This window comes from Topomyia yanbarensis, chromosome 2 (assembly GCF_030247195.1).
Source record: "Topomyia yanbarensis strain Yona2022 chromosome 2, ASM3024719v1, whole genome shotgun sequence".
NCBI classification, from domain to species: domain Eukaryota; kingdom Metazoa; phylum Arthropoda; class Insecta; order Diptera; family Culicidae; genus Topomyia; species Topomyia yanbarensis.
The window spans coordinates 404489806-404510067 of NC_080671.1; the positions used below are offsets into that span (position 1 = coordinate 404489806).

The following is a 20262-nucleotide window of genomic DNA, read 5'->3' on the forward strand; positions in this document are numbered from 1 at the left end:
ATACCTATAAAACATGAGCAAGGACAGCATGGATGAAAACGATAAAGGATTCGAGCTATTGCACCTTGCGAATATTAAAAAAAACCAACAGCTCAGTTAAGCTAACACATTGAGCCGTGTCACATAAACGAAATAAAAAACACAACAGTGCAAAGAGCCCAAGAACGAACAGGACTTCATAAGAATAGTAAAAAACTGATAATTTGTGAATAATAAAAATATACTGATTTATTGCATTACGGTTAAATTCTATAAGAAAAAAAAATAATTTCAGAGAAATGCTGGCTAAAGCATGATATTATATATCTGTTATTTTCAACACTCACTACACCGTAAAATGTATTATTTTACCATGCGTTCTAATTATATTACTAAGGAATCGAATTCAATTATCTAATTTTATTCAATTTTGAATAAACACTATTTAATCGGAACAAAACATGACAAACGAACAATGACAGCATTTAAAATTACATATCAAACCGAAACTAAATCCCAAATCTTTCACACGTCAAAACTAAACAAACCTTTCAGAATTTCTTCACTTTCGTCTCCTCAGATATCACAAGTATTTTTAGTGTGTGTTTACTCTTCTGCTAGTGCTACAGTTACCTAATATTATATTCAGTAGTAAACTGGCTGAAAGCTAAATAGATCACCTGTCCGCGCCTGGAAATGTTATATATGCGTATCGCAAGTACGTACTCGTATCGATGAACGGATTAACTAACGAAACCTTCCTGAGTAGGGTCCGGTTGGCTATCAGATCGAAGGAACCAATTGTGCGGGTGCTTGCCATTACCAATTCCAGCTGGTAGCGGCAGTTTGGAAGCCGGAAAACGATAACCTGCTGCTGAATGAAGTACGAACCACCTGCGCTACACGGTCAGTCTGAGTCGTCCGACTTGAAGAAAAGTTTCTTCTTCGTTAGAAAAGAAGACTCGTTAATGCCGGGCGATGTGTGATTGATCAACGAGTGACGCGAGCGCAGCGACTCCTCCGTCCCGTGGCTGTGGTTGGAATCTATCGCAAAGGAAAGGTCCTCGTCAGCCGATTCAAAGCTAGAAGTAAATAGATGTTGCTTATTATTTTCAAGCTTCTAAAATCAGTTGTTTGTTGGGAATACCCGAAAGCTCTAACGGCAAAAAATAAGTAAATAGCAGAACGATTATTACTCACCTTCCATTCCCGGGTGGTGTGTCGATAGCGTTATTTCTAAATCTCAAACGAAGCCCCGCGTGGCTATGGTTAAGCGGCGTCGAATTCATCATCCTCGCTGTTGGTGTGTGCGTTGGCACGGTGTTGTTCAGTGTAGGTGTAATCTGCATTCCAGTTCCCCCGCTACCTGTTGAAACATCCAGCTCGCCGGTAGACGTAAGCAAATCATCGTCCAACTCGTCGTCGAAATCCTTCATCAGGCACGTTCGCACACTACTATTATTGATACCATTGCTATAGCTGCGGTTGTGACTGTTGCGGTTCGCTTTTTGTCCGACACCGTGTATCGGCGGTTTTGCGTGATTCAAACGTAAACAACTAACAACGGAAATCACCAAACTGGTCAGCAAGCATCTCAGATTGCACAGTTTGCGATGCAAATAGGATTGTACCCCGCGAACCAAGCGCCACCGTCGTCTCTCGCGGTGTAAAGCGACTATCCTCGGAAACTGAAGCAGTGTATCGACAGAAGGACGAGACTCTGGCATAGGACACATCATCCACCGAACTACGCCCTGCAGTTCAGTAGATAAACGACATAGAAGCTCTGTTGGTAGAACACCATTTCGTAAATTTTGCCAAAGCGGTCCATTCGGAGGCAGTTCGAGATTGCAGGATAACTCCAATATTGCGATTCCAAGGCTAAAAATATCTACCGCTTTCGTGTAACGGCCTTCCATCAGCTCGGGCGCAATGTACCGAGAGTCACCCTCGGTTGCGTGATTCGAGTTCCGGTTGGTTAAATCAAACACAAGCCCAAAATCGGCTAGTTTACACACTCCGTCATCCGTGATCAAAATGTTGTCCAGTTTTATATCCAGATGAATTAGGTTTCGATCGTGCAAGCTTTTCAAACCCTGCAAAACAAATTTCGTCAAGAAAAGATCATTATTTAAAAGTCATTGCATCTCACCAGTAACAGATCCAACAGTATAGACCATATTTTGTCTTCCGGAATAAAACGCTGTTCCCGGGCGTAGTCTTCTAAACTTCCTTTACACAGCTCCATTTGCATATACAGCCGATCTTCCTGCTCCCATGCCTGATACAGTTTAACGCAGTTTTCGTGCTCACTAAATTGTTCGTACCGACGAACTTCCTCCAACCGCTCGTGCCTATAATTCTCACCTCGGAAATACTCCTTCGACTTTTTGACCGCATAGAAGCAGCCATCAAGCTTACTCTTCACTTTGAACACTTCCCCGAATGAACCTTCACCGACTTTAATAATCTGCTCGAAGCACTGCTCGTAGTAGGACTCTCGTTTGTCCCGCTGGTACAGCGAGCTGAGCTCCGAACGGTTGCTCTTAAACGAGATCGCATGAGCCGACAGGGAACCATTGCTAGTCCGACTAAAACTGTTGTCGAATTTGGGATATAATTTCGGCGGTTTTGGCGGCCGCTGAATTCGGTTTCTTCGGTAGGGATCTTTGAACGATAGTGAAAGGTTGCTTTCTTCCAGAAACTCCGGCACTGGCAAAGGGGACTTCATTGTTCTTATGTTCTGCTTTAAAAGGAACTGGATCACTATAGGAACAGGATACACCACGAAAGTCGGTATCGGCGAATTTGAAAACAAAGCCCCAAGATGTTTACGCAAAACAAAAATGAAGGTTATGATAACCAACCTACCTTAACAGAAATCAACCTCCGGCCGATTGAAAAGAAAATGTGATTTCAGAACTCAGTTCTGCTCGCGTAGTAATATAAAATAAGTCTTTTATCGAAAATTGTGCAATTTTTTAGCCAAAAACTAAATATCACGAGATTGAAAACTTAGCGGTTTTTATTTCGTCTGCTCTTTCTTGCATTCGTTAAACGTTTGAACGTTCTGACAGTTACGGTTGCGTGTGTCTAAGACGTTAACAGACGTTACCAAAATTTGCATGCAAATTTGCTTCAAAGCGTTACGTTTATCAATGGGATTAGTTTCCGGGAATATTTGCATGTATAACATTTTTTTATAACTAGAGAGTGTAAATCACGTTCAGTACCATTGTACGAAGACGAATTTTTCATCTTCTTGAGAATACATAATCTGCCGTTGTGACCGAAACTTTTTTAAAACCAAATATTAAATTGAAGAGTATCTCGTAACTCTAATTTCGATTTGGCGCCAAGTTTCTCTGCACGAGGTCCTAGCCGAGGATTTCCCTTCCTATAATCATACTCTTAGGGATAGACCGTTCCAACAGAGACTAATAGAGACTACCAACTGACGAAGAAACACTCGAAATTCCGTGGTACACTGTGTACTAGATCTTAAGAAGTAGTAGAACTATCACGGTCCCTTCAGTTTTGCCAACCTTAACAAACCAATCTAGTGATCCCCTTTGCAACGGGCTTGTAAAGTTGGTAGCAGGAATTATTTATTGACCGTTCCTAGGATCGTCGCTGCATGCATCTGTTGTTTACATGCAAAAATTTCTCCGTTTTTCATCTACGCAACGACACTTTCTAGTTTTTCAACCACAGACCAGTTTGTTAACGTTCGGGGATTTCATGACTAATCGAAGTTTGTATGCATTTAAATTGCTGAAACTATAAGTGCGGTTGAGATCTTATTTCTTGTAATGTTTCAGCCACTGTGTTGTTTTGAAAACTACGAAACCTTTGCGTGTTCTGCATATTGTTTTAAAATATTTTGGAAAACAAAAATTGTTCAGAATGCATCAACCTTTACTTAGGGATGGTTCTGGGAAAATTAACTGAAAATCGTTTGTGGGGTGAGTTATTTTTTTCACTGCTTCGTAAACAACATACCCTAGCAGGAAAAATAAAAACACGTAGCAAAGAAACGCAAAGCATCCTCGATGATCAACGCGTTTTCTGATTGACATTTCGAGGGACCGTCTAGTACTACCTGAGTTAGTACCTCTTGAGCCACGGAAAACTCGTGAGTCCGCCGTCTCAATTAGTCTCTGGTTCCAACATCAAATTATGGTCTAAGAGAAGAGAAGACAATCGCGTAGCCAATTTGATCCAGTCCTAACCTCAATATTGAACCAGCTTATGATTGGTCGTTTTGCCAGTCAAGAGCGTTCATAATATTTTAAACGGGACAAAAACAGTGCTGCTGAATTTATTTTGGCTACTTTTCATACACATGAACATTTCATGCAAATTGAATAAATACCCAGAATGACGATATAACTACGTGTATTGTTAAGAGAGACACGAATAAACATAAAATTCAATTTTTAAATGCAGCTAATATTGTGAATTTTTCGACCGAGGGTTGATATTTGAGGTACAATTATTTTCAGCAACTGTGAAAAACTTGCAAATGGAATCTGGCAACTATGGACGCTTGTTGTTTCTGGAATTACGACAGGGCCTGGTAGATAAAATTAAGAAGAGCAAGAAGCCTGTTGTCGTCTCTTCTCTTAGATTATGGTCTTGTCAATTTTGGTCTTGTCCAAAGAGAATAGTGAAAGAGACGCAGAGTGAAAATCAGTCAAAACGGCAACACTCCCTTTACGATGATTTCAACACTAGAATTTGGCAACCGTTTCCAAAGGCAGCACTTTAAATGACTCCTATTATATTTTGAAAACAAACCTTTTGTCGATCGTTGGATTTGTTTATCAAATGATGTGCATTTCGAAACAAAGAGAATAATTCTAAAACTTGTTTTTACTCATACATAGACTGTAGAATGCACCTTACAATCACGATTGCACTAAATTCTGACGAAAATTCAAATTTTTTTTTGATAGATTTACAATACTTATCTCCTCCAACTCAGGCATGAGTAATGTTTATTTACATTGCACGATTGGTCTGCTCAATAAGGTATTTTTGGCTTCACACTATTCGTCTCTTTTCCTATTCTCTTTGGTCTTGTCAAACTGCAAATGACGTGAAATCCCAAGATGATACAAGATAAGGTATAGACATACGTAAAGCGAGAGTTTTGGTTTTACGATTGGCAAGAAAGACATTGCGTAAATACTACTTCACTTTCCATAGAAAGAGATTTAAAAAAACGAAATTTATTCAAACATAATGTTTTGAATACAGAAAATAGTTCTTTCAGCCTTTTTGAGGTTCTCAATGCATTTGTCACCAATAATATTATTGTACAACCATGTATACACCTTATGCAGATTATCTTGAATCTGTTTTGTGTTTGTCAAATCTGCGACTCTTCGTTTTCTTATGCGGATACGCTCTTCAGCCCATTGTGGCAGACATTCGGTCCTAGCATGCGTCAAAGCTGTTTAGTGATATTGATGACGTAGACGCTACCATTCACCGTAGAAATTGTTACACATACGAGCACAGAGGCAGTTTTTGTTTTGATGCATGTTAAGACCTTCCTATATAAGGACTTTGGATTCGGCGGTTAAACGCAGGATCAAACATTGCGCCGTATCATCTTTTGACACCAAGGTGGTTGAGAGTTTCGGCACAGACAAACAGACATAACACTCAAAAATTCACCATCGCTCATGTTGAAAACAATAATTTTATGGGTATGTTAGTGTCCAGGAACGCCACACTTTGGGTGGTGGCGTTAGTGTGCATTCTTAGAAGTTCGCGCGTAGTAGTCGGGTAAATAGCTGTAAAAATGAGTCCCCGGTGCGAGTTTGTGTTGTCAAAATAGAAAAAGTGTAACAATCAGAAAATCGTTTTCTGGTTTCCACGCGTTTCTCCCATGTAATATATAAATATTTTTTCAAATATTCAATAGTACAATAGATTTGTTTTCAGTTGTGTACTTTGGACGAACTGATGGAATGATCAATCTCGAAGAAATCCAATAGGGAAAAAGTAGCCTATTGTGTGTCGATCACTTCCAGTCGATGGCTTGCAATGAATTTCGCTGGGAAATTCCGGATTTAGGGCAAAGCATAGGGAATGGCTGCATTGGTGATAGAAGCTGCTGGAAACCTGGATAAGGTGGAGGGTCTAGATTTAATTCAGAACGTTCTGTAGATAAAGTATGCGAAACTAATATTTTCAATAACGTGGATTAATCCACGATGGCAAGAAGGATTTTTTTTGAAAATGCAAAACAAGATTATCGAACTGCAAAGGAGTTTTGTTTTAGCTTTATTTATTATTTCTTTATATAACTCTCAAATTAATCATAAATAAAAAGCAATTAACAACCATATCAAAACATAATTATATTCTCAAACGTCTTTCCCGTCAGATGTAAGTATATTTTTTTGAGGACCCTACCCTACATCTACCCTAAAAACGAATATTAAGAACTGAAGAAAGACACATACGTTATTGTTCAATCCCTGATTATTCTTTGTTTGACACGTGCATTCGGCTTATGATACTTTACAAACAGTAATAGTTAAAGCAGATTTTAAAGTGCTGATAAATTATAATTGTTAAAGTTTAATAAGTACCTTTAACTTGCGAACAGTAAAGCCATCTTCCTGGCCATTGCAAACATCGCATAGTGTTGGAAAAATTTAAACAAACAAACTTTCACTATGAAACTTTTACCTGGCAACGACGACCAGTGTCGCTATCTTCGACGAGGTGAGTAAAGAAGTTGAGCAGGAATGACGATAGGTAGCGCTAGTGGCAAGTAAAAAGGATTTTATAAATATGATCGATAGAAATTTTGTCTTTTTGCTCAATGTATTATGTCTGTTTGTCTGTGGTTTCGGTATCAAAGTTGAAACCGATCTTGGTAAAAATTATTGCTGCAGCGTATTTGCCGTTTCGGTGCATTGGCAAACAAACTAATTTCTTGAAAGGAGACTTTAAAAAACTTACAAGTTTTACAGTTTTGACAGACCAAAGTCACATTTGTAGCGAATTGATTACACATGCTGACTTTGATTCTGATCACCTTCCAGTAACTTTTTCACTTTCTTAAGAAACTGTTTCCGATCCCATTAGATCAGTGTTTAATTATCATAAAATGAATTGGGAAAGGTACTATTAATGAGACCTTGTACGTCAACCTGGGTATGTTTTACCCATTATTTTTTGCAGAACTGTTACAACAAAATGCGTACAAAATACCCATTCATAAAAATCGCGTTTCAGTTTCAGTTTAGACATTGTAAAATCTATTGAGTCGCAATAGTGATTATAAATAGACACCATTCGATTTATGGGGCTATATTTTGCATAGTTTGTGCGAAAAGGAGTTATTGAAAATATATTTCGATTTCGTAGCTGTCGTGAGGGTGCATAAAAGTTCAATTTGGATAAAATTTCAGCTGAATCGAGACGATGCGAAACGATATTACTAATGAACGAAAGCATTGCAAATTCGCGACGCTCCTTTAATGTTTGAATATTGATAAGCAAGCAGCGTGCTTCATAAGATGGCAAAGGGAATGCTGTCCATCCTAGTTTACGAAGGGCAAATAATAAAAAGTGTTTTCGTACCGATTCTATTCGTTCATCATGTCTGCTTGAAAAAGGGCACCAAATAATACTACAATATTCCAATATCGCCCTAACATATGCAATATATAATTTTTTTGTATAAGGATCTTCAAAATGATAGCTAAAGCGATTTATAAAACTGAGCATGTTGTTAGCTTTGTGTATAATCGAGAGGCAAGCACTAAATTTTCAATACGACGCAGTGCCAAAAGTAGTACTTAATTAGTTAAGTTTCTTTAAGTACCATAAAGTACCGCCAATATTTAAAAAAAGTGCTGTCAAATACAGAAAAGATTTTAAGTACAGCGCCTTAGTACTTTAAACACAGACTAACAGACATAACACTCGAAAACAATGCTTCGCCCGCTTTAACGGTCATTTTAAATATATTTGTAGTTGGGACTGTGACCACATTTGAAATTATGGCGCCACTGACATATGAACAAGCATATGGGGGATAGACCACTAGCCAAAATTGTTCCCAAACCTGAGGGGTAAGCCTTCAACAAATGAGTATTTGGGACTGTGAATAAAAGGTGGAGCTAGTGTTCTGGGAAAATTACCGGATCGACGTTTTTTGTGGGAATTCCCTCATAGTGTTATGTCTGTTAGTCTGTGCTTTAAATACGTACAATATTTTAATTGCCACCAATATGTACTTTAAATACTTCAAGCACTCAAACATCGACATTGATTATATTAAGTACCTTATCAAGTACCACAGAAGTATTTTTAAATACTTTCATCATTTACTTTAATTATATTCGAAATACGTTGGTATTTTCAATACGGCGCACTCAAACCTGTTAGTGCTTGCCCCTCGCGTATAATATAACTCCTAAATCCCTAATTCTTTCAAATTTTACTACAGTCTGATTTCGTAAAGTAATCTCAACATTTGGTGTTTGTCGTTTGCGACTAAAGGTTATTGAATAACATTTCTTCACGTTCAGTTGTAAGAGGCTTTTTTGACACCACGTGTGGAAAATTTGTATTTCGTTTTGAAATGTATTCATATCTTCAGCGTTTCCTATCTCCAAGTAAAGTTTCATATCGTCTGCATAAATTAATATTTTCAGTTATTTGAGAATAAAGGAGATATCGTTCACGTATAAAATAAACAATAGAGGGCCTAAATGAGAGCCTTGTGGAATTCCTTAGGTGGCATTAATAGCATTAGATTGCTTGAATTTAATTATTTGCTGACGGACGGAGAGATATGGTTCTAACCATGTAAGTAACTCAGGCTCAATACCGATCTTTATCAATTTATAAAGTAACATTGGGATGACAATGCGATAAAATCTAGGGGCAGATCACTCTAGAAATGTATAACAAATTTGCATCAAATTAGAAAAAATGCATTTAATTTCCATTTTTGAATCAACTTTGCACTCCCTCGCAGAAAAGTTTGTTTAACAAACGTCCTACCAAATACACATTAGATATTTGTATTTGGTCCTACGCTGATTCACTTTGTTCGACGTTTTGTTGAATGTAGGGCTAATTTTTGTAGGGTTTTGACGTCTTACGCGCAACGCAAAATACATTGCACGCAACGCAAAATACATTACGAATTTCTATTTTGATGGAAAGAAATGCATTTAATTTAGCTGATTTTTAAAAATGCATCACAATGATCAGCCCCTACACTGAAAAAAATCCAAGCGTTAATTCTATTTGCTTCAAACCGCTTAAAATTCATATGAAGAAGAAATGCTATTGTTATCTCGCGCACACATACCTTCTATGTGTCAACTGTAAAAACTATGTATGCACACATATAAGTTATATGTGCATATTGTTATAGAATGGGGTTTTATGCTCCTAATAGTTATGAAAGGTGAATGTAAGATTAAAATTTCTTGTAAATACACACATTTGGTTTATGTGCCAGCAAATAGTGTCTATATGCCTCCGTTAATTGCAAAAATCTATGTGTAAAATCAATAGGCATAACGTTTACTTTTTTTTGAGTGTAGGATAAAATGCTTTACTTAAGCCTGTATAAAGTGCCTTGACGTAGTTTCCATTATCCATTGCAATCATCAGTGAATAGTTAATAAATTCTAGTAAGTTTGTTGAGGTCGAACGACCTTTGAAGTAGTCATTTGGTTTTTCTTATACAGCTTATGGGCTTTTTGCTTCCTATTTTTCAAACTCTTAATTTGTCTATTATTCCAAACGAGTACCGTACCAGTGCAAAACACCGTGGCAGTGTCAGTGTCATCAATCAAAAACGGTGTAAAGAACAGCTGCCTTTCGTGGACCAATAAGCCTACTGTCAAAATTCATTTTGAGAGGAAATTTTGGACAAACATTGATCGCCAATTATAAATCACAGCAACAGACAAAAGGGAAAAAGTCTCTCTTTCTTAAAATGTTAACATCCATTCTCGGCGAGTTACGGCTTGTCCAGAATTTTCTCTCAAAGTGAATTTTGACAGTATGCTTATTGGCCCCTCTCAAAAAAACACGCGAGAGCCAATCAGAAAGTGTTAACAAAAGCGCAGCAAATGTCATTTTGGTCGAGCTAGTGCTCGAAATGTAACGCTATTAACACAGCGTGCATTTTGCTTCATAAATATTTTTTGAATATGAACTGTGAACGCACTCTATTATTTTGTCTCTTTCGCTTACCTTTCTTCCCTTTTTATTCGCCTTTATGTGTCATGCCGACTTTGTTTTGCTAGTAGATTCGTATCTATTTGGTAACATTAAAATTTTTCAAGATTCTCGCGATCTAGTGTGATTTGATTAAAAATCAGTTAACTGGTAGCAAGTGCGTATTAGATCCAGATTCTAATGAAAGTATGCCACATCACACAAACTATTTAGTCGCACTATTGTAAACGTTCAACCAGCAGCATGAACACGCTTCAAAACCGGCTGCAGTACTACAGGAAGCAAAAGTTCTTCCGGTACGGTGTTCCGTTCCTAGTCCTAATCGTTGCCGGATCATTCGGTTTACAACAGTTTGCTCAGCTTAGGTATGACGTGTATTATGATCGGTTAATTGTGATTACATAAACATCCTGATTGCAGATACACTTATTCCAAAAAGGGTACTCTTACCTGGGAGGAAGCCGAATCGTACGGTATTGAGATGAAAAAGCCAGCAGAGGTTACGCTGGAGACGGAATATGATAAAATAAAAGCAATTGACATCGACAGTTGGGAAAACGTTCGTGGTCCGCGGCCGTGGGAAGAAGAAACCATGCCCAGACAGGCAAAGGTAGGACATTAAAGAAAAATGAGACACTAGTTTTTTTTGTAGTTGATATAAGTTAATTATCAGAAAAATAAAAAAGAGGATTTGTATATTTAGTGGTAGGTGTAATGTATTTCGTATGTATTGCATTTGCCAACTATGATAACAATGTTGTAAGCTTGCACTTTACATTAAGCGACTAAGAAACTTGACTAATATATTTTGGTGTTTTAACACTGAAAGCTTTCTACGGTTCTGTCCGATATGATTATTGTAAATGAGATAGGCGAAGGTAACGCCTGCGTCACCAACTTGACTCGGGGTGAAAGTTCGTTTCACTTAAGTAGGCATCTAATTGTTTAGGTCTTAAGTATTTTAGCAACAATCGTAGATATTTAGTCTTACTGAAGCAGATCTTTAAATATGTTTTGATTGCGTAGCTTTTTACTAGTTAGGCAGATTGCTTTGGTAGCTACTTTTACGCACACCGATATCTAATATTATTTGTTTTTTACTTTTCTATTCACTAGTGTCCAGCAGACATTTTAGATAGAATCTTGTACTGATTGCACCTTTTGGAATGAACTCGTCATAGCCTCGTAGAAGTTGCAACAAGTCCTTTCCTTCGACAACTTCACTGTTTATAGCCACATTCAAGATATAGTCCCAACTGTAAAAATTGATCCTTTGGTCAATGTTAGTTTGACTACTGCTGCTTGTTTGCGTAGCGTAATTATTGCTTTTGTCACTGTCACTTAACTGCAATCGCATGGGATTTCGATCGGGATCGACAAACGTACAAAGTTTATCACAGTTCAAACACATCAAGCTGTTACTGTTGTAGCAGGTCAGCATCAAATCGAGTAATTGACGCCAAAGATCGATGGAGAACATTTCGCTGGCAGCCCTTTCCAATAGGACGCGGTCTCCCACATTCCACAGGCACTGAACTACTTTGTCCTCACGTTGATCCTGAATGTGGAACTTGGTGATGGTTAACCAAAGGTACGGAACTTGTTGCACAATTTCAAAACACTGAGTATATTCTCGCCGAGACCAGTAGTACTGGATCAGAGTGGTTCCTATATCTGCGTAGTGGCAGCAGGAAGTGGGCCGCAGATAATGACCACATGATTCACACTTTTCCAGTAGGCGTAGCTCTTCATCCAGCAGTTTCTGATTGTATTCGATAAAGCTTCGCTTGATGTAAACTCTTGATTCCTCGTCGATCTCCCAGATCAGTTCAACCTTCAAGTAGTCGAAATAGATTCGAATGCACTTGAGCCTCGGGTTATCTTCATTGTGTTCCTCCATTACGCATTCTAGTTTGTACAGTAGACTAACAATCGCTTGACATTCGTAGGCATCAAAGATTTTAGCGTAGCGGTCAGTAAAATTCAGATTACTTATGGTTGATGAACGGTACACTAGATACAGATTACGAACAGTTTTGTCATCCTCACTAAGCTGATAATCGCTGAGTAGTGACATGGAAAACATCTTCTTTTGTGCGTTTCTTTTGGGAACAACTTCTTCGGTGGTATCCTCATCTTCGACAGCCTCATCATTGCTGGGTAAAATTCGAACTATGTCGTTGTAGTTCTCTTCGTTATTGTACATCTTGCTCACGTTTAGTGTTTTGGGCCTTTCGGGACCGATCTGATCATACCCCAAGAACATTTGCTTAATGTTCCGTCCATACTTACCACGTACAACCGACACCAGAGCCTCCTTGATTGTTACTTCCGCTTGCAGGGAACCATCTCTTCCTCCATTGTTGTTAAACAGGTGATCTAAAATGTAAACTCCATTTTCCATTCTGAGAGGCGAGTTCTGCTTTCCGTTGCTTGTAATCTTCTTCGGTTGACTACTTATCTCAACCTCCAGTTTCAGTTGGAATAGTTTCTGTTCGCCACCGAAAACGTAGATATGCTCTCCTACAACAGCCACGCGCTCAATCTGTTCCAAATCGTTGATCCACAATACAACTTTCGATGCGAGTGGGTCTATGAGAAATATCTCCCTCGAGTCGTGCACCAGTATTAGTCTATTCAGAATTGTTTGCAGACGCTTAAATGAAATTATATCGTTCTGTTGAGGAGATGCGTCTGATTTTTGCTTGAACTGGTGTGTTCGCAGAACATTTCCTTCCATGTCCGCTTCCCATAGTCGAGATCCCGGTCTGGCACAAAATATTCGCACCTCTTCCCTCCGTATGATGTCACTAGCGGTGCTACTGCAGTACATTGAAGGTGACGGCATCTGATTGTTGTCATTGTCGTCTTCTTCTGCTTCCACCGGCGTACCCGTACGGTGCCTTTGACCCACAATAAAGGTTGCGCCGTACTCACCGTCCCGAGGACGGTTACCGATCTGTGGAGGGAAACGAAAAACATATGAAAAAAATCAAAACTTTTATCAAATATTTCACGATTCATGTAGCTTTTTGATAGGGTTGGCTTATTGAATGTAAGCTTAGTTCAAAAATCTGACTAACCTGTTTGAACTCCTCACGCGCTGTATTGCACAGAACACACTTCGACAGTGTCGAAACCAGTAACAGATCTTGGTACCGATCTATTTGTACAATTTGATTCTCCAGCAATAGTACCGGATTAAGTGTTATGTTCAAAATATTTCGTCCCTATAAATATAAAAAGATAGGTATAGCGATTGAGAACCTTTACTCACCTTACCATAAACATCGCCAGCTGCAAAAGTGACACAGTCCCCTTCGAATCTCCACAATACAATTCACGATCATCTTCACCCCAACAAAAACAGGTAACGAAGTTTCCATTGTTGCCATTTCCTAGATCCGTTAGCAGTACCTCCTTTGAACTGCCGGAGCTCTCCAAATCTAGCACAATACCTATCGACCCCCTCATATTGGCTATAGCAATCTGCTTTCCATTGCGTGAAATCGATAGCTGACTTATCCTGCCCAACTGACTGGGAATAATACTCAGAAAACTAATAGTGCCACGATCGTACACGTACAAACTTCCGGAGTTGGCACCAAATATCAGATATTTGTGCGAGACATCGAAGCAGGTAAACTAAAATCAGAGAAAAAAAACTATGTTTATAAAATACTTAATCGCTACTATCTAACTCCATTCACCTTGATCCTTTTGGTGTTACGCAGCGGAAGGTTGACGGCCTGCGTAAGATTTATACGCTGGCCCAGGCCGTAATGCTTGACTGCATCCATTATCATTGTAGCACCTTCGCACCAATACTCACTGTAGCTATATACCTACCTATATGCCAGTATCGAAACAGGCGCAGGAGTTTTCGGGAATTGCGGACAAATCAAATAAAACTTTGAATTGGCACAAACATAGCTGATAGATTACGAAGTTCAAGCACAACTTTTGAGTCTCGAAAAACAGCAAATATCCAACGAGATTAAACTGATAACACAGGAACGAAAAAAATGCAAACAGCAAGAAATTTATTTTTCACTGCTTCTCAAAAGCTGTCAAATTTTTGTAAGATTGTTACTGGGGGGTCAGCTTCCGGGAATTTCTCTCGGAGATACGGTACAGACATCAACATTTCTTACACGGAAAGAAACTTAAATATAATACGCTTGATTGGAAACGCGCCTTCCGCGAGTTTTTACGACGATACCCAAGACGGATACAGGTGTGCACATTTTTTCTGTGTGAGTGCGGTTGTCATTTTTCTTTCATGAAGCCGAAAAAACAAGAGGATATGAAGAAGAAATGCACAAACAGGCCACGTAGCGGGCCCTTCTGTTGCCATAAGTTTTGTTTCGGTTCGGTCATAGTTAATTTAATCTTTTTTTTAGGTAAAAAGTGTCCATAAGTGTTCTAATCGATAGATCTAAAGTGAAGCTCGGCCTTTTCTCACTTTTCATCGTGCGCCAAGGAATCAGGATGCTCGTTCGTATGTTGATGTTTACTTCAAGGGCCCCGGCCGCCATGCTCAATTTTGCAAGTATAATACCACAGATAACAGACGTTTAGGCTAGAACAAAATTTCTTCACGTGTTTGACAGCTACAATCTAACTGCATTGTATCGATCACTGCGCCATCTACAAACGTTTGCCAAACGTGTTTCAGACGTCTGATTTATTCGGAATTTCAGTAGCGGGTATTTACACACGATTCAAATCGAGCCTAAACGTCTGTTATCTGTGATAATACTAATACACTCAAAAGTGTCAAATGTTCCCACCTTCTCTCCATCTTGGACGATACCCAGAAAAGGCGGGTAGGCTGGTTAAACTAGATCAACGACACTAGATGCTATTGCTTGTGGCAGTAAAAACTGGATTCTAACCACACTGCGCACTTACTATTCTTCTATTGAATTCTTCTCATAGACTGGTTAGCTCGACTGGTTTGTCCATGAAAATACCATCTCTATCACTTGAAATACATGTGATTTGACAGCTCGCAGTTTTCAGTAGCAGTTTGATCACTCGCACTTCGAAAGTGCGGAGTCCAGGTTGGTGGGAAGTGCGCAATAACTATTGAAACTTTGTGTTAGGCTCCCCGTCGTCTTGCCCTTTACTGCAAAAGAAGTGTGGGTACCCACACTACTTTTACAGTAAACGGCAAATTACGGCGGATAGCCTAGAACAACGTTTCAATAGCCTACCGATCGCCAGCATCTAGTTTAACCTGCCTGTCCACCATTTCGTTTACTGGGTAAAGCTAGAGTCTGTGGTATTATAGAGTCCCGTACAGAGGAATGCGCAACACTGCCTAAAATGATGCCCTCTTATTTGTTCCTGGCACCCACAGTTTTTGCTGTAACTTTGAATGACTTCAACCGAGTCGCACAGTAAATTGATATGGAGTGAATTGAAAACATACTGTTTCATGGCTTGTAGCACTTCATTCATACTACTATTCCATGTAATTTATTTTACATTGTTACAAAAAAGTATAATAAATTGAATACAGTGTCTGGTTTAGTCGATTGAAATATTTGGCCATGATATTATTTTTATCAACACTAATACTTTTCTTGCATGTTCTCCGAAAGAAAAATGTTTGTTTACTTTGCACGATAGGTAGCCATCTGACTGTTCGATAGGTAGATTTGGCTTCACTCTGTGCGGGCCTTTAACATAAACAACTCCTTTGGGTAAAGCCAAATTTACACCTTTCCAATCCGATTCACGGTTTAGTACCGTGCACGAATATCCAATATTTTAGCATTGAAAATGCTTGACTCTACAAATTTTGGATTCAAGCTTTGTATGTTTACATTCGTATTGATTTATTCGTTTAAATTTCATTATTTTTGTGTGTGTAGGATTCTCGTCTAGTATCACAAGACAGCTTTCAGCAAACCATCCTTATTAGGACAAATAAATAACGGAAAAAATTCAAGTAGAAAATTCCTTTTATTATCTTATATTAAGTTTGCGCTTGTTAATTCTGTACCTTTACCATGAGCCTTAGCGGCAAGGTTCGATTCGTTTCATCCGCAAACCTCATTAGAACGAATATATAATAGAAAAAGAATTGAATTGGAAAATTCAATTCTGTATCTTTTTCCAGTAAACAATAATATTAAAAGTAACAACGTAATGCATGTGTGCCCTGAAAAACGATGCGATATTGATACGATGAAATAAACTCACGCATGGTGTTCGCTAGTCATGCTGCATTTTCAATGTAACGGTGGTCGTGTCTTGTACACAACCCTCTAATTTTTTTTCGATCTCTTACTCTTATTGTGCAAAATGCTTCCGCGCAAAAGTATATCAGAAGTGCAAATTATCGCAACCCTGAACCGCCTATGAAAAATGTATGACTGTTTTCAGATTGTTTCTGACCACGAAATCTTTTTTTTTCTTATCGATATGTTAAACAATGCATGTTTCTAGCTGAATAGCCCTTAAGCAAGGAGAAGATTGTTTACATCGATTAGCTGTCTGCAAGAGCAACGAATACGGTGACGAGCCTATTTTCGCCATGTTTCTATTATCATGCTACCCATTTGAAGCCGTTGGTTAGAGCAGCGTCCACCATCTTTGTTCAACGCATTTTTGCTTTGTTTTTCACATTTTGATATTGCCAGGATTCCATTCTTTAACAAACAACAATAACGAAAAAACTTGTAGAGGCTGTGTCCAAGATTTTTTCCGCTGCCAGGAATTCCACTGTAGATCGCGGTCGTTTTCATTACCGTGTCGTGTCACTCGTCGGGTTCGTTGGATCCCATATACAATATTCAATTCTGGTATTTCTGGTGTACCGAGCAAGGCGAACCTGCGACAGCATGATCATTGATCAGTCGTGAAACTCAACGTCCGTTCATAAGATGTTTGGTCCAGCGCCCGTCACCTTTCTTCGTGCTGGTAACAAGTGATTTGCAATAAAGTGAGTGTGTTTTGATGGGAGAATGCTATACCGGTAAAGTCTTAGCATCCACATAATAGAATCTCTTTCATAAGACACGATAGAATGGTGATGTGTACTAGTTTTGGAACAGAGATAATTGCATATCTTAATTTTGAATTCCAGGCGTTGGATTTGGAATCGATTCTAACTTAACCAAGGACCACTGTAATTTGTCACGGCGCAGTATCGTATACCGGACCATGTTGAAGTACTACGGTAATTCTGACGATGATGCGTACGATATGTGAAAAACTTGGTACCGAGATCTCCATCGAAAGTCGGTAATTCTGCTGAGTACCCCGATGAGTGATGAGCAGAAATGTAGATTGCACATTATACAACCATTATTTACAAATAAAATTGTTCTTCGACATTAACTTATTTTAATTACATTTATTAAAAATAGCTGATCACTCTTACTGTCTCCAAGAAAAGCGAAATAGATTAACTTGTCACATAGACATCTAATTGGAAAAGTTCCTTCGCGTATCAGTCGTCGGCAAGAAAACGACTAATGAGCGAAAAAACTTACTTTTTGGCTTAAAGGACCGCATACAAATGACGTAGCTTTCTTTTGGAGATTTTCAAACCACCGCAAAACACAAGTTAGGGATGTCTAATACAACCAGTGAAGTTAGAAATTTCAAGCCAAGAAAAAGAAGAGAAATGTTTGGATTTGTATGCTGATTGGAATTTATTCTATGAGTATTATTCGCTTAAAAAGACACTACTAGAGAAATACGATACTTCCTAGAGTTTAGAGGCTGAATTCAATTTTCTTTTCTGATAAAATTGGGGCAAATCTCGATGAACGTATACATTTTAGAATCTTTCGCAATAAAACTGCGGAATGGTGTTGGATGGGATTTTATATACATAATCGCTACTCACATGAAAATATTATTGAAAGCCGTCGCTATTTTGTAAATTATTCAAAATACTTGAAATTATTTCATTCGCTGCGTGCGGAAGAAGTGGGGCAGTTCTTAGAGAAAATGACATTGTTTCAAAGGGGATGATTAGAATTTAGTGCTGAAAAGCTGTGAGGGGCAAAGGGGGTTGAAAATCACAGAGAATAACTACGTCATTTCTGTATGTCCCAATGTCAATAACAACCAACAAATCGCAGTGCCAATAATTTAGTTCCTGCAAACCATCGATAAAAATCACTGATCATATTGGAACCATAATTGACCCTATTTTCGGATTCGGTTTCCGGTACCATTTCAGGTAGCATTCGTCGCCAAAAACACACTGCATCAGCTTTAGTAAGGCCAAAACCGTTGCATAGTGACAGCTGAACTGAATGATGACAAACTTCTTATAGAGGTCACAAAGGCATTGGCCAATATAAGTCTATTAAAAATCATATCTTCCAGATTGAGTGGCTAATGTTGAGATAGGTGAATACAAGCACCGGTCGGTGGCAATCTGTCTCGTTTGTGTATCATGCACTCCATATGATCCAAGCCCACTGGATCTCCTTCCGTGATTCTTCTCTTTGACCATATTTGATATATAGTTTTAGCGCAGAATATCCGTTGTTTCACTTCTGCTGCTGGTAGAGTTGATCCATTCGGCGGCATCGGTTTTTTTACTTCGGTGATTTGAATCACTGCTGGAGGCTTGTTTTTAACTTAAAAGTAGAGTATGTAAACTAATTAGCGCATGATATTTTTAAATTGGATTTATTCACAGAAAACTTACCGTTGTCTCCTTTGGCATTTTAAGTTAAGAGCAGTATTTGCAAAAATTTAGTATCTTGAGGAATCGAAAATTCTAGCCACAATATTTTTCCAACGATTTTTGATTTTTCCCTGCGTAACCAATGGCTACAGTTATTAGAAATATGTAACAACAGATTCATCAGTGCTGCTAGTTATATGCATTTTCAACCAAACATCAAATTTGACAGTACCAGTTACCTGAGTCACTGAGGGGTAGTCGGATTTGCGATACAGTTTTGGAATGCCAGTGTCTAGTCGTGTCGTTGGTTATACCAAAGAGAACTGACATACAAGTGAAGTTTTCAACTTGTGTAAGAAATAAAACTGTCGCTTTGAAATGACAACAGCGAGTAGCAACTTGCCACTCGTTGGCGCTTCGGTCGGCCAGCAATCGCTATACGGGACTTGTGTGCAAACTTGGATACAATGGTGATTCACGCATGCGAACCTGTATGCGATGGTGATTTTCAACGTATTTTCATTTTAATGTTTACACTGGTTTTTCGGGAGTTTGTTCTAACTTATATGTCTGTTCTCTGTGGTTATACTGCCTAAGCTCGACCCCCATCAACAGAAGACAAAAGTTAAGCCCGTAAGATATTAAGCCTGTTTCAATGGCCCTGCCACTTCAAGTTTTCCGATCTGTATACTTCACATCCTTGCTCTCACTTGAGTACTACAGTCGTGATTCGCTGGCTGGGCCACACCTCTGTCCAACTAACGAATTTGATTCGTTAATTGGACCGACTGACAGACGTCAAAAACTCTCCAAAGGAGACGTTAGTAGTGTAATTGCATCTATTCACATCTTCAATAATTGTCAGATTGATTGTCAAAGTAAATTTGACATAAGATTTTGACATTCAGATGCTTTTTAGTTGGACAATGGTCCAACTAGCGGCGGTCCAACTAAAAAGCGGTCCAGTTAAAAAGTGTCCAACCAGCGAATCACGACTGTATTACTCTAATTTTTCATTTCTTGACCTACCCAGTAATCTCTTACTAATTAAATTTCGTTAGAATGTAAAAAAAATAAAATTTATGATCTTCAAATTGATAAGAATTTGATTACTTTAGGCATTTTTTATAATGGTATATAAGCTAGGGGCAGATCACTTCCGATGCATTTTTAAAAATCAGCGAAATTAAATGCATTTCTTTCTATCAAAATAGAAATTCATAATGTATTTTGCGTTGCGTGCAATGTTGTTTGCGTTGCGTGTAAGGCGTCAAAACCCTACAGAAAAACTAGCTCTACATTTAACAAAACGTCGAACAAAGTGGATCAGCGTAGGACGTTTGTTAAACAAACTTTTCTGCGAGGCAGTGGAAAGCTGATGCAAAAAT

At 38.6% G+C, this 20262-nt stretch overlaps 3 protein-coding genes and 1 long non-coding RNA gene across 4 annotated transcripts; 2 read left to right on the forward strand and 2 right to left on the reverse strand.

Moving 5' to 3' along the window:
- Positions 1 to 265: 265 nt before the first annotated feature.
- On the reverse strand, positions 266 to 3026 carry LOC131684990 (membrane-associated tyrosine- and threonine-specific cdc2-inhibitory kinase). Its single transcript, XM_058968304.1, has 3 exons — positions 2132 to 3026; positions 1180 to 2075; positions 266 to 1061 (listed from the first exon to the last, which is right to left on the reverse strand). Exons 1-3 carry the CDS (start codon positions 2708 to 2710, stop codon positions 887 to 889), a joined length of 1650 nt encoding a protein of 549 aa, XP_058824287.1. The 5' UTR covers positions 2711 to 3026; the 3' UTR covers positions 266 to 886.
- Positions 3027 to 10259: 7233 nt separating this feature from the next.
- Positions 10260 to 10914, forward strand: LOC131684992 (cytochrome c oxidase assembly protein COX16 homolog, mitochondrial). Its single transcript, XM_058968306.1, has 2 exons — positions 10260 to 10577; positions 10633 to 10914. The coding sequence occupies exons 1-2, from the start codon at positions 10456 to 10458 to the stop codon at positions 10832 to 10834; spliced, it is 324 nt and encodes a 107-aa protein (XP_058824289.1). The 5' UTR covers positions 10260 to 10455; the 3' UTR covers positions 10835 to 10914.
- Positions 10915 to 10921: 7 nt separating this feature from the next.
- Positions 10922 to 14278, reverse strand: LOC131684991 (BLOC-2 complex member HPS5 homolog). The gene is made up of 4 exons (XM_058968305.1): positions 13923 to 14278; positions 13495 to 13857; positions 13296 to 13442; positions 10922 to 13171 (listed from the first exon to the last, which is right to left on the reverse strand). Exons 1-4 carry the CDS (start codon positions 14016 to 14018, stop codon positions 11318 to 11320), a joined length of 2460 nt encoding a protein of 819 aa, XP_058824288.1. The 5' UTR covers positions 14019 to 14278; the 3' UTR covers positions 10922 to 11317.
- Positions 14279 to 16880: 2602 nt separating this feature from the next.
- LOC131681826 (uncharacterized) lies at positions 16881 to 17565 on the forward strand. The gene is made up of 2 exons (XR_009303984.1): positions 16881 to 17167; positions 17312 to 17565. It is a non-coding gene; the product is annotated as an uncharacterized LOC131681826 (long non-coding RNA).
- Positions 17566 to 20262: the final 2697 nt, after the last annotated feature.

Bases quoted from the DNA above. Each gene is read 5' to 3' on its own strand.
- LOC131684992 (XM_058968306.1), top strand. From the start codon at position 10,456: ATGAACACGCTTCAAAACCGGCTGCAGTACTACAGGAAGCAAAAGTTC. The intron at 10,578-10,632 runs GTATGACGTGTA...TCCTGATTGCAG, and splicing joins CAACAGTTTGCTCAGCTTAG to ATACACTTATTCCAAAAAGG.
- LOC131684990 (XM_058968304.1), bottom strand. From the start codon at position 2,710: ATGAAGTCCCCTTTGCCAGTGCCGGAGTTTCTGGAAGAAAGCAACCTT. The intron at 2,076-2,131 runs GTGAGATGCAAT...TTTGTTTTGCAG, and splicing joins TACTGTTGGATCTGTTACTG to GGTTTGAAAAGCTTGCACGA. The intron at 1,062-1,179 runs GTGAGTAATAAT...ATTTACTTCTAG, and splicing joins ACACCACCCGGGAATGGAAG to CTTTGAATCGGCTGACGAGG.
- LOC131684991 (XM_058968305.1), bottom strand. From the start codon at position 14,018: ATGATAATGGATGCAGTCAAGCATTACGGCCTGGGCCAGCGTATAAAT. The intron at 13,443-13,494 runs GTAAGGTGAGTA...TTATATTTATAG, and splicing joins TGCAGCTGGCGATGTTTATG to GGACGAAATATTTTGAACAT. The intron at 13,172-13,295 runs GTTAGTCAGATT...TTCCCTCCACAG, and splicing joins CGCGTGAGGAGTTCAAACAG to ATCGGTAACCGTCCTCGGGA.